The sequence below is a fragment of the Protomyctophum bolini genome (assembly GCF_963924005.1).
Source record: "Protomyctophum bolini genome assembly, chromosome: 11".
In the NCBI taxonomy this organism is placed as follows: Eukaryota; Metazoa; Chordata; class Actinopteri; order Myctophiformes; family Myctophidae; genus Protomyctophum; species Protomyctophum bolini.
The window spans coordinates 21,703,755-21,717,919 of record NC_137872.1 but is presented as its reverse complement, the minus strand read 5'-3'; the positions used below and the strand labels follow the sequence as shown (position 1 = coordinate 21,717,919).

Sequence of the window (14,165 nt, the reverse complement as noted above, 5' to 3'; positions counted from 1 at the left end):
ATAGGGACTGAGCTTGACTCTGGTGTCGATGGCAGAGAAGAGGACTCTGGCTAAGGCACTATCCATTCTGGATGATGCCAGCCACCCACTGCACACAGAACTTTACTCTCAGAAGAGCACATTCTGCAGTAACAGGCTGCAGGGGGTCCATTTATATTGTCATAGCTGTTTTTTCTACAACTGCGTTGTACGTAGGCCTTTTTTTATAGCTTATAGCTTTTTACTGCATTCTTTTTTTCACTCATGTAATGTATTATTTATATGTTCATCATGCTTCTTTGTTCTGTCTGTCTGTCTGTCTATATCAGTGAGACAGAGATGTTACGGAAGAAGATTTTCCTGCTTCTGGTGGCTGTCAGTATGGTCAGCCTCTCGCTGAGATGGTGAGTGATCAAACCTTTCAGATGACTACATGGCCGTGAGATGATATTACAGTAGAAGGTGCTGAATGTGCAGCAGGGGGTGCAGCAAAATGCGTGTGCACGCACCTCGTGCACACGCACACGTGTTGATCGGCTATTTTCAAATGGCCAGGATAATGCGCCGATACTGTGATACAGCATATTTATTAGGCCAGCTAGTACCACAAATCTGTTTAGATTAAAAGTATTATTATTTTCCCCCTCCTGTCCGAGGGGGGGCTGTCCCCCCAGCACCCCTACTTCCCTCAGACATCTAAAATATGACAAACTAAATTAAAATTTTGATTCAACACTAGTTGGGTGTTCATTTACCTCTCACATTTAACCACTTTCAACCTGGCTTCATAAATTTAGTAGTGTAGAAGTGTACCTTTTCCCACTTCAACCCGATGGCATGAGGTCGAAGTAGCCATACAGGAGATGATCAGTGTCATTTGTTATTGAAAGCGCTAAGCGTGTGATGAACACAAACATATGCACTTATTACGGTACAACTGAATTAATTAGCCTAAATGTAAATATGCTCTCCCTCCAGGACCATGGATGCCTTCCACCTGAGCCTCTTTGCACCGTGCTCCCAGCCATCCCGGGGCCTGAAGCCCAAAACCAACGTAGTTTTCCTGAAGACCCACAAGACGGGCAGCAGCACCATGCAGAACCTGCTGTTCCGCTTTGCAGAGCGCCACAACCTGACAGTGGCGCTCCCCATAAAGGAGTGTGGCCACCAGTTCTGCTACCCAAGCTCCTTCAACACCAGATTCATCCACCCAGGCACCCTGCCAGCCAACATCATCACCAACCACATGCGCTTCAACCACACTGAGGTGCTGAACTTAATTTTGTCTAAATGAAAAATGAAGTATATTATGCACGACATGCAGGCATACTTTTGTCATTTGGAAGCATTGTCATTAATTTGAGTTTGTCAGTCAAAGATACAAACTTTTACAAATTGTTGTCCATTGTAAACTTTGTGCGGGCAACAAATCGCTTTCACGCATAATCGCATATGTACTGACATCTACAGTATAATGCACCCCCCCCCCCCAATTTCAGGATTGCATCTCTCGTCTTTATATCTTGTTAACCCGTTATAGATACTTTTGGATTAGGTGTGCACACAATGGCAGGCAAAGGTTGTGTTGTGTAAACACCTGTTGGTTTTACTGTACATATGATGATAAAACTTCTTGTATCTTGCAGGTGCGGAGGCGCATGCCGAACAACACCGTATACATCACTATTCTCCGAGAGCCGGGCTCCATGTTTGAGTCAATGTTCAGTTATTTCAAACAAAACAGTGAGAGTTTCAAGAAGGTTCCCAACGGATCCTTGGAGGCCTTCTTGGAGGAACCATGGCGGTACTACCAGCCAAATGAACCGGTCATGCCTACCCGCAACACCCTGACCTTCGACCTGGGCGGTGACAAGGACCGATCGGAGAACGACACGGCATACGTCCGTGACTTTGTGGCGGAGGTGGATCACTCCTTCTCCCTGGTGATGATCGCAGAGTACTTTGATGAGTCGCTGGTTCTCCTCCGTCACCTGCTGTCCTGGGACCTGGACGACATTCTGTACGTCAAGCTCAACATGCGCGCAGCCGGCTCCAAGCAGAGCCTCGCACCGGGCCTCACCGCCAAGATGCGTGCCTGGAACTCACTGGACGTACAGCTCTACGACCACTTCAACGCCTCGCTTTGGCGGAAGCTGGCAGCCCTCGGTCCGGCCTGCGTAGCAGAGGAGGTGCGCCTCAAGCGACAGGCCCAGGAGAAGCTGATGCAGAGCTGCTTTGGAAACCGGATGCCGCTGCTCCGCTCGGCAAAGCAGATCAAGAACATGAAGCTGCGGCCCTGGCAGCCCAGCGACAATGTCGACATCATGGGCTACGACCTGCCAGGTAGCGTCAGCCATGTCCAGAAGCTCTGCCTCAAGCTGATCATGCCAGAGCTCCAATATACAAAGATTCTCCTAAGATCTCAGACACGTCCTGTCTGGAGCTGGACACGAAGATGGAGCTGGTTTTGAACCGTATCAAGGATCCCCTTTTTTATCTCTCTGGGACTCCAGTTTTTACACTGTAAAATCCTATAGGATTTAAAGCCTTACTGTACGGTAATTTCCCTGCTGGTCACTACCATCTTGCACTTTCCAGAAGCTCTTAATTCATCCCTTTGAACTTCAAAAGGGTTGTTCCTCGTTAGGGTTCTGTGCTCGTCAGAGAGGGGAGGGGTGAGTGACACAGATCTGCTGTAGAGTCAACCCAGTATGTATACTGTAGGTTTTATTCTGTATACTGTTAAAAGGATCCCTGGCTAATAAGTCAACTATGCCTTAATACATTATAATTACCCTCTAACTAGAATAAAAACACCTTAAATATTGTATATTTTATAGATACCGGTAGACTGCTTCCGTCACAGGTTCAAATGATTGTAGTGGTGTAAAAGTACAAACATGGAAATACTAAATCCCTTCCTAAATTGCAAAGCCTGATTGAGGACTATGGCGTTATTTCAGGTTATAAACTTAATTTTGATAAATGTGAAATACTCCCTCTTACTAATTCTGATTACACAATCCATCAACAAATAACCCCTTTTAAATGGTCCCCAAACGGCTTTAAATATCTGGGCATAATGGTAGACAGGGATGTGAAGAATCTCTTTAAACTTAATTATACTGTGCTACTTAATAAAATAGAAGAGGATTTGAATAGATGCACACATCTACCTATCACTTTGATTGGCAGAATTAACTGCATTAAAATGAATGTTTTGCCCAGGTTGATCTTTTTCAATCCCAGTAACTCAAGGTTTCATTAAATCCTTGAATAAGAAGGTTAGAGATTTTCTGTGGAACAATAAAAACCCACGGGTGTCTATGGAAAAACTTACATGGGATTATTGTGAGGGGGTCTTCAATTGCCCAATTTCAAAATATATTACTTGTCATCTCAAATTAGATTTGTTTCTTCTCTTTTTAAGGGTAATGACGCCCCCTCCTGGGTTCAAATTGAAATGCATGCTTTAAAAAACACATTGGCAAGTGAATTTATATATAAATGGAACCCTAAAACCATTGTTGCCAAGTCCAAAAATTATTTCTCAATTCATTCAATTAAAACTTGGCATGAGGTTCGTAAGATTATTAAGTACAAAACGGATTTATCTCCTAAAACACCATTAAAGAAAAATGGGCTTCTACCTTCTACCCATGTTTGTAGACAATAGAATCCTGGAGAACTGGCATGTCAAAGGGGTAAAACTCTTGGAACATTGTTATAAAGATATAGACAGCTCATGTCTTTTGAACAACTGAAGGGGAAATATGACTTGTTAAACATTACCTTAGAAGGATGTTATGGCCGGAAATGACTTTACCTGGGTTTAATGATGTGGAGAATTTATGATCAATGATCAAGGTCCATACGGATTCATTTCTATTATGTACTCTCTATTGCGTGGCCGATGCCCAAGGGAGGGCATACACAAATCTAGAGAAAGGTGGGAGTCAGATTTAAATATTATTATTGATGAATGATTGATTATTGAAGATCTATGGTCTGATTTGTGTCGTGACAGCCTCTCTGCTACTGTCAATTCTAGGTATAGACTGTCTCATTATAATTTTCTCCACCAACTTTATTATACACCTCAAAAGTTGCATAGATACAAACCTGATATCTCAGATTTATGTTTTAGGTGTGGTACGGAAGAAGGCTCATTTTTGCACTGTAGCTACATGGCAATGTATAAAAGTTAAAACATTCTGGCATGATATTTGTGATACACTTGCTAAAATGATAGATGCTCCCTTCCCGTTGGATCCTGAATGTGTAACCTGCAATAACGTGGAAGTCTGACTCCCCCCCAGTATCGCAAGATGGTTCTCAGAATTGAACAGTTGTGTCCCTCTTGAGAAGATTACATATACTTTGAGAAGTTCAAGGGGTTTTGAGATTTTTTTTGAAGATTTGGCAGCCCTATTTGAATTACATGGAGACTTTGTCCTTACCTGTATCAGTATTGTTATAGCTATCTCGGTCTGGATCGATTGCTTCCGGAAACAATTTTCTCTGTATTGTAGATTTGTCTCTTGTTTTGTTTTGTTTAGTTTAGTTTTTAGTTTGTTTTCCATGTTTTTTGTATATTATTTTTGTTATTATGCTCTAACTGTGTTGTATATCACCCATTCTTGAGATAAGGGACAAAACCTTTTTCAAACTGGATTTTTTTTTTTTTTAAGATACATTCAAATCAAATAGATGTATTTGTAGACACAGGTCTCAACTACCAATCTTGAGAAGGAACAGGTTTTTCGCATAACATTTCTTTCTAAAATGGGACATTTATGCACTTAATACCTGATTCATGTCAACTCCGTCAGACACACTAAAATCCCTTTTAATTGAATTTTATCATTTCAACAATAATATAAAGTCCTCAGTTATCTTATAATGGCTTTCAGTAATCAAGTTAAGTAATACAAATCTTTTAATATTATTTTGTTCCAATATCACACTATTATGAAATATCCAATTTCTCAAAACCGTCATTTCAACCTTTATTTTCAATATTATAACATGAAAACCATGTAAAAAAAAAAAAAAATCATCATTACGTATCATTTCAGTTGGTGTTTCAATACATAAGCACAAAAGATTGACAGCAAATTTTCTATTTCTTTTGAAATTAACAAAAACATCACGGGACGAACGTCTGACGGAGTTGACGAACATCTGACGGAGTTGACAAGTTAACTGATTTAGGTTCTAGACCACCTAGGATCTTGATTCTGGTGACTAATCCCACATTTTCAAGGATGAGGAATACAGTGGTACTATTTAGATTTGCCCTGTGAACATGGCAGCCATTTTTCAAAATGGCTGCCAACTTTCTGTTATTTCCCAATAACTCAAGTTCTACACCACCTAGGATCTTGATTCTGGTGACTAATCATACATTTTCAAGGATGTGGGATACATTGGTACTATTTAGATTTATCCTGTGACCATGGTAGACATTTTTCAAAATGGCCGCCAACTTTCTGTTATTTCCCAATAACTCAAGTTCTACACCACCTAGGATCTTGATTCTGGTGACTAATCATACATTTTCAAGGGTGAGGAATACAGTTGTACTATTTAGATTTATCCTGTGACCATGGATGGTAGACATTTTCAAAAATGGTGGACCTGCTATTATTTTACCAATTTACTCAGGGAATATTATCAGAATAATATAAAATCTGTGAATACATTTCTTACCAAGAATTTTCTTCACCAATGTTTGTAAAGGTGTCTACTAACATATCCCACATTGGTTTCTATTTGACCACCCTAGGGGCATGTTTGACAGCTGCTGAAAGTTGGCTACCATCAACAACCAATATAAGGCTAAATGTTCTAAATTTCATTATGCTTTAAGTAGCATGTGGCATGTCAAACTAGGGGCTTTTCATGATTCTGGATCCATTCCAAGCATTAGTTTTGCACAAAAAACACTACGTTGGCTAAAAACGGCCATAGCCATCATCACAGATGTGATGAGGTCAGCACATGTCGGCACCTTTGGGCAAGTGGCTATGGCCAAACTAGGGGGTCTATGGCCAAACTAGGGGTCAAACTCCTTGGGCTAAATTCGGTGAGGTGAACAGTGAGCAGTGAACAGTGAGGGAAAGACTGAAGACAGAAGATTTGGCTTCAGGACCATCAGGCAGGATGTGCAGACACTGAAGGCATCAGTGTCTTTCTCTGTGTCCCCAGCATGTCAACCAAAGCAATGTTACCAAATCAAAGGAGCCTTCACCTCATGTCACCTGGGGCTGGGTGAGCAATCGTATCCTGTATCTAAACTCACAACTAAATACAGACACTTGGCCAGACTGCCGTTTGAAAGGGTCAAACCCCTCATCCTGATTGGGGAAGACCACCCCACCTAATCACACCAACCGAAGAAGTGAGGTTGGGGCCTCCAGGTGGGCCAGCAGCCATCTGCACAAGACTGGGCTGGACCCTGCAGGAAAGCAATCTCCAGCCAAGACAATGTAAGTTGACTATAACAGAGCCCCAGAACACAGAGCTCAGGAGAAGGATGGAGAAACACTGGCAGGAGGCCACCAAGATACAATGCCCCAGAGACCCAGAGTGTGCCACCACTGGCAGTAAGGAGATCAACTGCTGCAGCAAAGATGTCATGAAAGGCAAGTCTCCACCAAAAAAAAACCCTGAACCTAATCGGGGTGTCAAGAGACCAAAGTTTCTCCCCCACAGTTCCCTGCAGTGGCCAGTGAAGTCAAACTGTGCATCTGTACCTGAAAGGGGCAAGTCAAAGGCCAGAAAGCCCACCTCCTTTTAATGTCCTGTCAGTAGAAACTCAACCTGCACCTGAAATAAGCCCTTACCTCTCCCAGAGAAAGTTCATCCTTGAAAATGTAATGATTAGTCGCCAGAATCAAGATCCTTGGTGGTCGAGTTATTGGTAAAATAACAGCAGGTTGGTGGTCATTTTGAAAAACAATGGCTGCCATGGTCACAGGACAAATCTAAATAGTACCACTGTATTTCTCATCTTTTAAAATGTATGATTAGTCGCCAAAATCAAGATCCTAGGTGGTCTAAAACTTGAGTTATTGTAAAATAACAGCAGGTGGCGGCCATTTTGAAAAAGAAATGGCTGCTATGGTCACAGGACAAATCTAAATATTACCAATGTACCCCACATCCTTGAAAATGTATGATTAGTCACCAGAATCAAGATCCTAGGTGGTGTAGAACTTGAGTTATTGTAAAATAACAGCAGGTGGCGGCCATTTTGAAAAATGGCTGCCATGGTCACAGGGAAAGTCTAAATTGTACCACTGTATCCCTCATCCTTGAAAATGAGGTCTTAGTCACCAGAATCAAGATCCTAGGTGGTGTAGAACTTGAGTTATTGTAAAATAACATCAGGTGGCGGCTCTTTTGTAATATGGCTGCCATGGTCACCACGAGACAAATCTGTGATGGCCCCATAGCCAAAAATGTTCCTTAAGGCATGCTCTAACTGTGTGCCAAATTAGAATACTGCCCATTATTCAAAAACTATAATTTTATTGTTTTAGGAACACTTTTGTCAACTCCGTCAGATACACGTCAACTCCGTCAGACACAAAATCTGACGGAGTTGACGTCTGACGGAGTTGACAAAATGGCATTTGTTTTCATCTTAACCCTCTTTAGTACAATGTAGCCATTTTGTTTTTGCTTAATTTTGTTAGCTAAACCTAACCCCTAAACTAAAATAATAAACATTATTTTGGAATTCTTAACAAAGATCATAATAATGTCCTGACGGAGTTGACATGTAAAAGCTGTGACCACATTGTTATCAACATTGTTTGTTTAAAATATCAAACAATTGAATGCTTGTCAGACCAGGTACTCCACTGTTGCAACAAATATAAATGGGACTTGGAAAAGGAGTCTTCAGGCTAAATCTGTCGACAATATTTTCTGATTAATTTAAGACTTTTAAAAAAACCTGACGGAGTTGACGGAGACGTGGGACGAACATTTGATATGAGATATTTAATAGAAAATATAAATTAAAATTAACTGTGTATATTATTTGCTATGTTGTTGACAATCTACTTTAATTTAGTATGTATATTTATGTGATTGTGACAGTATTAGACACTTTTTTGGCAGTTTGAAATTGTGGCCACTTGCTGGGGACAGGCTAAATACAGGCCTTTTTGGGTACAGGGCCTGCTTTTAACTAATTCAGATGGAATATGAAAACAATTATAATGAAATTAAGGGCATAATAATACACAACTGTATTACACTTAACTTTGCAAGTGCTTTTATTTTTATGAATTAATTTATTTTTTACATAAAATAAGGCTCTTATGTGTGGGACATGTTTTTTCCACTTTTGTCCCTCATCTCAAGAATGAGTGATATGTATGTGGGTTTGTAGGGGAGAGCAGGGTCGGTTGATGCGCATTTTACTAATCCCTCCCTGCACAGAGATTAATTAATTTCAAGTAACCAAACTTTTTTGTGAACAAGATTTGCCGACGCAATCGGCAATCGGCAAGCAAAGAAAAAAAAACCTTTCGTCCTGTCAAAAGCAAGATCAAGGACGAAAGATGCGGAAGTAAGAGCGAGATCACTTTGCTTGCCGATTGCGTCCGACTCGTTTCACCAAAATTAAAAAACACTCGGGGTAATGGGAGAGGACAAGTGTATCTTGTTCACAAAAAAGTGAAAAAGTGTACCTTTGGTTACTTTGGTGCTTCAGAGCTCCAGGTGTTGGAGGGAGCTTGTCACTTTCTGCCCTATGTTTGCAGAACAGATGCCATCACAGTTCAAGTATTGTTTTGATGTTGATACCCTTGGGTGAATAAGATGCACATACAAATGACTCCAGTGAGTACATGGAAGGCTGGCAAAGCCCTTGCTCTTTCTTTACCTAGAGATTGGTTCAATCTGCACAACACCAGAGGCCATAGAAATTGAATAGAAATGTTCTTCAGCAAGAGGTAATAGTTTGCTGTGACTAAACGTCCGTATCTGGGGAGAAAAATACCAACTGTGCATCAGGTTGGTTTCACTGTGAAGCCAGCACAGCCTGGCGGATCAGCAGTGTGTCTGCTTCTTCGTGGTTATTTTCCTCAAAGACCAGGTTTTTGTTGCTCCTAGTGTATCCAGAAGCAGACATGATGGTCACCTTGGAGGATCCCCTGCTGTACTGTACAAGTAGATGGATTAACCTGGACTTGTCATGGCATAGCAGAATTGTTCCATCAGGAGCAAACAGTGCCCTTGGTGTCAGAGTGAATGGCTTCTTTTTGGTTGATATCTTGGCTTGAGCTGGCCAAGGACCTGTTTGCAAGGCTGATGGTACTTGCCCCATCAGCCTTGCAAACAGGTCCTCGGTCTCCTTCATATCTCACAACAGGGGATCCTCCAAGGTGATCCCTTCCTTGTCATCCCACCTGATGCACAGTTGGTATTTTTCTCCCCAGATACGGACGTTTAGTCACAGCATACTATGACCTCTTGCTGAAGAACATGTCCATTTGGCCTCTGGTGTTGTGCAGATTGAACCACTGTGACGAGCTCTATAGGTAAAGTAAGAGCAAAGGCTTTGCCAGCCTTCCATGTATTCACTGGGATCGACAACCCCATATTAGGTCTACCTGGATGAAGCAGATGTGACGGAAGGAATGCTATCAACACTGGAGTCCTTTTGTATGTGCAGCTTACTCACCCAAGTGTATTAACATCAAGACAATCCTTGAACTGCGATGGCATCTGTTCTGCAAACAGAAAGTGACAGAAAGTGACAAGCTCCCTCTAATACCTGGAGCTATAAAGCAGAACATCTTGAGAGTCAATGTCCAAACAAGGGCATGGTCACAAGCAGCCATTGCTCTGCAGGATTGACAGCTGGATCACCTGCACTTTAAACACTTGGATGGCATGCTGAAACCAACGACCACAGAGGTCCTGCCAGCCCAAAGGCCATCCTTGAGATGGTCCAATGCAAGTGTAAATCTGACTGATCTGTAAATCTAAATTCTTCTGGCAGATGTTCCTGCAAAGCCAAGGACTTAGGCTGTACTGACATTGCACAGCCAGTGCAGAAAGATGACGATGCACAAAAGTGATGATGATGATGCATAGAGACCGTCTGTGATTACACATGTCATGATGTTTAAGATGGTTACAAAAACATCCAAAGTTCACAGTTAAAAGACACCTCAATAAAAACAACTCAGAGTTAGTCTGACTGACTACCTGGGCTGTGCCGTTTTTTTACCCATATGGTGGATTACGTATTTCAATGGGATGATACAAAAATTAAATGATAACTTGGATCATTGGATTACTTACCCTAAAATATTGGTTTAGATGTTCCATCTTATTTAGAAGCCAAGATAATGCAAAACATAAATGTTACTGCTGCCATTTTGTAAATTCCAATATGGCCGCCATATACACATCTGGGCAAATGCAAACATTGATTTTCTGATTCCTTAGAGTTAGACAATAACCTTTCCAAAAATGTATAGTTATGCAAATCTTTAAAAAATATCCAACAATATACATAGTGAAGCTGCAACCACACCAGGTCACTATGGACCCAGTCTAAGAGTTAATGTTGATTATTTTTTTGCTTTATAACTACCACCATTGGATTCCCTGATGCTGAACATGGATTTTCTGATTCCTTACACAATACCCTTTCCAAAAATGTATAGGTTTAAAAAATTCCGACAAAATTGGATAGTGAAACTGACTAAGTACTACGACAGGTCTTAAGGCTCATACATAGTCTGGATTTACGGCGGTGGGGTGACCACCGAACTACAACATGACGTCACGAGCCGCGGTGAAGAGCAAACCACTCACCACCGCTCAACGTTATTTCAGTTCCGGTGGTCAGCTCACCACCGGAGCGGTGGTCACCTTACCACCGAAAATCCAGACTATGAATAGGCCTTAACGGGGTTGGACAGAATTAGAGGCCCTCGGCTAATTATCGGCTACACATACATATGCTATATGTATATTCCCTAATAACACATGCCCTACAGTGTTCCTTCTCAAGCTCAAACGCTGAATTCATACAGTTGACAATGTTTTTATATTTATCTGAATGCTAGTATTGTTGGCATACAGGTATGTCATTTATTTTTATTTTTATGTATATACACACAGGTATATATGTTTACGATAGCCTTTTTGCATTTTTCTTTGGATTGCCCTCACATTTTCATGGGAGAATTGAGGTAAGTTGACTTTAGTTTGACTCGTAAATATTGTAAAAACAGACTGACAGACTGAGTAGGCGGGCGCAGAAGGTGATAGGGACTGAGCTCTCTGGTGTCGATGGCAGAGAAGAGGACTCTGGCTAAGGCATTATCCATTCTGGATGATGCCAGCCACCCACTGCACACAGAACTTTACTCTCAGAAGAGCACATTCTGCAGTAACAGGCTGCAGGGGCCAGGGGTCCATTTATATTGTCATAGCTGTTTTTTCTACAACTGCGTTGTACGTAGGCCTTTTTATAGCTTATAGCTTTTTACTGCATTCTTTTTTTCACTCATGTAATGTATTATTTATATGTTCATCATGCTTCTTTGTTCTGTCTGTCTGTCTGTCTATATCAGTGAGACAGAGATGTTACGGAAGAAGATTTTCCTGCTTCTGGTGGCTGTCAGTATGGTCAGCCTCTCGCTGAGATGGTGAGTGATCAAACCTTTCAGATGACTACATGGCCGTGAGATGATATTACAGTAGAAGGTGCTGAATGTGCAGCAGGGGGTGCAGCAAAATGCGTGTGCACGCACCTCGTGCACACGCACACGTGTTGATCGGCTATTTTCAAATGGCCAGGATAATGCGCAGATACTGTGATACAGCATATTTATTAGGCCAGCTAGTACCACAAATCTGTTTAGATTAAAAGTATTATTATTTCCCCCCTCCTGTCCGAGGGGGGGCTGTCCCCCCAGCACCCCTACTTCCCTCAGACATCTAAAATATGACAAACTAAATTAAAATTTTGATTCAACACTAGTTGGGTGTTCATTTACCTCTCACATTTAACCACTTTCAACCTGGCTTCATAAATTTAGTAGGATATAAGTGGAGATTTCCCCAATTGCAGTTTGTTTAATGCCGGCATTGCGGCTTTTCCCACTTCAACCCGATGGCATGAGGGCGAAGTAGCCATACAGGAGATGATCAGTGTCATTTGTTATTGAAAGCGCTAAGCGTGTGATGAACACAAATATATGCACTTATTACGGTACAACTGAATTAATTAGCCTAAATGTAAATATGCTCTCCCTCCAGGACCATGGATGCCTTCCACCTGAGCCTCTTTGCACCGTGCTCCCAGCCATCCCGGGGCCTGAAGCCCAAAACCAACGTAGTTTTCCTGAAGACCCACAAGACGGGCAGCAGCACCATGCAGAACCTGCTGTTCCGCTTTGCAGAGCGCCACAACCTGACAGTGGCGCTCCCCACAAAGGAGTGTGGCCAGTACCACTTCTGCTACCCAAGCTCCTTCAACACCAGATTCATCCACCCAGGCACCCTGCCAGCCAACATCATCACCAACCACATGCGCTTCAACCACACTGAGGTGCTGAACTTAATTTTGTCTAAATTAAAAATGAAGTATATTATGCACGACATCCAGGCATACTTTTGTCATTTGGAAGCATTGTCATTAATTTGAGTTTGTCAGTCAAAGATACAAACTTTTACAAATTGCTGTCCATTGTAAACTTTGTGCGGGCAACAAATCGCTTTCACGCATAATCGCATATGTACTGACATCTACAGTATAATGCACCCCCCCCCCAATTTCAGGATTGCATCTCTCGTCTTTATATCTTGTTAACCCGTTATAGATACTTTTGGATTAGGTGTGCACACAATGGCAGGCAAAGGTTGTGTTGTGTAAACACCTGTTGGTTTTACTGTACATATGATGATAAAACTTCTTGTATCTTGCAGGTGCGGAGGCGCATGCCGAACAACACCGTATACATCACTATTCTCCGAGAGCCGGGCTCCATGTTTGAGTCAATGTTCAGTTATTTCAAACAAAACAGTGAGAGTTTCAAGAAGGTTCCCAACGGATCCTTGGAGGCCTTCTTGGAGGAACCATGGCGGTACTACCAGCCAAATGAACCGGTCATGCCTACCCGCAACACCCTGACCTTCGACCTGGGCGGTGACAAGGACCGATCGGAGAACGACACGGCATACGTCCGTGACTTTGTGGCGGAGGTGGATCACTCCTTCTCCCTGGTGATGATCGCAGAGTACTTTGATGAGTCGCTGGTTCTCCTCCGTCACCTGCTGTCCTGGGACCTGGACGACATTCTGTACGTCAAGCTCAACATGCGCGCAGCCGGCTCCAAGCAGAGCCTCGCACCGGGCCTCACCGCCAAGATGCGTGCCTGGAACTCACTGGACGTACAGCTCTACGACCACTTCAACGCCTCGCTTTGGCGGAAGCTGGCAGCCCTCGGTCCGGCCTGCGTAGCAGAGGAGGTGCGCCTCAAGCGACAGGCCCAGGAGAAGCTGATGCAGAGCTGCTTTGGAAACCGGATGCCGCTGCTCCGCTCGGCAAAGCAGATCAAGAACATGAAGCTGCGGCCCTGGCAGCCCAGCGACAATGTCGACATCATGGGCTACGACCTGCCAGGTAGCGTCAGCCATGTCCAGAAGCTCTGCCTCAAGCTGATCATGCCAGAGCTCCAATATACAAAGATTCTCCTAAGATCTCAGACACGTCCTGTCTGGAGCTGGACATGAAGATGGAGCTGGTTTTGAACCGTATCAAGGATCCCCTTTTTTATCTCTCTGGGACTCCAGTTTTTACACTGTAAAATCCTATAGGATTTAAAGCCTTACTGTACGGTAATTTCCCTGCTGGTCACTACCATCTTGCACTTTCCAGAAGCTCTTAATTAATCCCTTTGAACTTCAAAAGGGTTGTGTCTCGTTAGGGTTCTGTGCTCGTCAGAGAGGGGAGGGGTGAGTGACACAGATCTGCTGTAGAGTCAACCCAGTATGTATACTGTAGGTTTTATTCTGTATACTGTTAAAAGGATCCTTGGCTAATAAGTCAACTATGCCTTAATACATTATAATTACCCTCTAACTAGAATAAAAACACCTTAAATATTGTATATTTTATAAATACCGGTAGATAATGTTTCACT

General features: G+C 42.5%; 2 protein-coding genes across 2 annotated transcripts; both read left to right on the top strand.

Annotated features, from left to right (window-relative positions):
* Positions 1-318: 318 nt before the first annotated feature.
* On the top strand, positions 319-2,450 carry LOC308323358 (galactose-3-O-sulfotransferase 3-like; the record flags this gene model as incomplete). Its single annotated transcript, XM_080775087.1, has 3 exons — positions 319-383; positions 958-1,246; positions 1,626-2,450. The coding sequence occupies 3 exons, from the start codon at positions 319-321 to the stop codon at positions 2,448-2,450; spliced, it is 1,179 nt and encodes a 392-aa protein (XP_080631213.1).
* A 9,151-nt stretch (positions 2,451-11,601) lies between these two features.
* Positions 11,602-13,785, top strand: LOC308323357 (galactose-3-O-sulfotransferase 3-like; the record flags this gene model as incomplete). Its single annotated transcript, XM_080775086.1, has 3 exons — positions 11,602-11,666; positions 12,280-12,571; positions 12,949-13,785. 3 exons carry the CDS (start codon positions 11,602-11,604, stop codon positions 13,753-13,755), a joined length of 1,164 nt encoding a protein of 387 aa, XP_080631212.1. The 3' UTR covers positions 13,756-13,785.
* Between the last annotated feature and the right edge of the window lie 380 nt (positions 13,786-14,165).